Source organism: Terrapene carolina, unplaced genomic scaffold, assembly GCF_002925995.2.
Source record: "Terrapene carolina triunguis isolate 2854851 unplaced genomic scaffold, T_m_triunguis-2.0 Scaffold27550, whole genome shotgun sequence".
NCBI lineage: Eukaryota > Metazoa > Chordata > Testudines > Emydidae > Terrapene > Terrapene triunguis.
The window spans coordinates 1-1,457 of NW_020691901.1; the positions used below are offsets into that span (position 1 = coordinate 1).

Here is a 1,457-nt window from a genome sequence, read left to right on the forward strand (position 1 = left end):
CTGGGCCCAGGGAGACGGGGTCTCAGCCCAGGGACCAGGGGCTGCCCCGACCCCAGCCAGGGGCACCCCGAGGGGGGAGGGGTGCGGTTGGGGGGAGGGGAAAGTTCTGCCCCATCGCCCGGCCCCCCGCAGCCCAGGGACCAGGGGCTGCTCCCACCCCCCAGCCAGGGGGGACTCCGAGGGGGGAGGGGCAGGGTTGGAAAGTTCTGCCCCAGCGCAGGAAGGGGGGTGGGAGCTGCCGCAGCCGTGTGCCCCGGGGGGGTCTGAGTAGGGGGCGCTGGGGGCTGAACCCCTCAGAGGGGTGGGGCTGGGAAGGGGGAGGGGTCAGCCCCCCCCCCCCGAGACTGACCTGGGTCTGGGGCTCTGCTCTCTGCAGACAGGGGGCGCCGCAGCCAGACCCGGGGGCGGCGGGGGGGAGGAGGGGAGATTCCCCTCGTTACCCCGCCCCAGCGCGTGCTGCCCCCGCAGCTCGAGACGTTCTGTTACCCCCCAGCGCAGCTGGCGGACCGGGCCCATAGAGGGGGAGGGCGCTGGGCTGGGCGTGTCCTGCTGCGGCCCCGCCCCCCAGAGCCCCGCCCCCCGCTCACCTCGGCGGCCGACCATCTTCCCCGTCTGAACCACCCCGTAGTTGTACCGGCAGAACCGGTCCGCCGCAGCCCGCTCCTGCGCCAGGTACTGCTTGTTCTGGTTCCAGCCCTCGGCGTTGGCCCGCCCCAGCTCCGTGTCCGCCACGAACTCCCCCACGTCGCTGTCGAAGTGCAGGTACTGCTGCCGGTCCCAGATGTTCCTGAACAGGAACCGGACCCGCTCGGTGCCGTTGGTGAAGTAACACTCAGACTTGTACTGGATCAGGAAATGCTCTGGGGGGGGGGAGACGGGCTGCGCTCAGGGACTTTTTGCGACCAGGGGCTGCTAACAGGGAGTTTTGCAAGGGAGTTCTCCAGGTGAAGGAGGAGCAATACAGCACCCTTTTGGGGTAAGTGACTGTCTGCAGTGTGTGTTTGTTTGTGTTTGGGGGTTACTTGCTGTGTGCTGAGCTTGTGTTTGTCAGTCTGTTTGTTTGTTTGGTTGTTTGAAGGACCGTGTGCTGTGGCTGACAGTTGGAAGCTGTGAGCTTCAAAGGAAGGTTTGAAACCAGGAAGCCTCTGGTAATTGGCTGAGCCTTACTCAGTGGGCGGGGCATTCATACAGGCCAGGGCTTTATAAAGCAGCGCACAAGCGACCAGGGAGCGTTTGCGACCAGGGGCTGCTAACAGGGAGTTTCGCAAGGGAGTTGGGAAGGGGAGTGGGAAGGGGCGAGGGTCCCTTGCCGGTTCTATCTGTTTTCCCTTTATTCCCCTTAAAACTTTAAACTTCTTGCTTAATCAACCCTTTCAGCGGACAGGGGGCTGCAGAAGGGAGTTTGACAGAGGGAGGCTTACGATGGTTAGGAAGACCCGCAACACCTGTGCCAGCAC

General features: G+C 64.6%; 1 protein-coding gene across 1 annotated transcript; it reads right to left on the bottom strand.

The window, feature by feature from the left end:
* Positions 1 to 440: 440 nt before the first annotated feature.
* LOC112123257 (DLA class II histocompatibility antigen, DR-1 beta chain-like) lies at positions 441 to 860 on the bottom strand (the record flags this gene model as incomplete). Its single annotated transcript, XM_026662444.1, has 1 exon — positions 441 to 860. A coding segment is annotated over one exon (420 nt), but the record flags the coding sequence as incomplete, so codon positions are not given.
* Between the last annotated feature and the right edge of the window lie 597 nt (positions 861 to 1,457).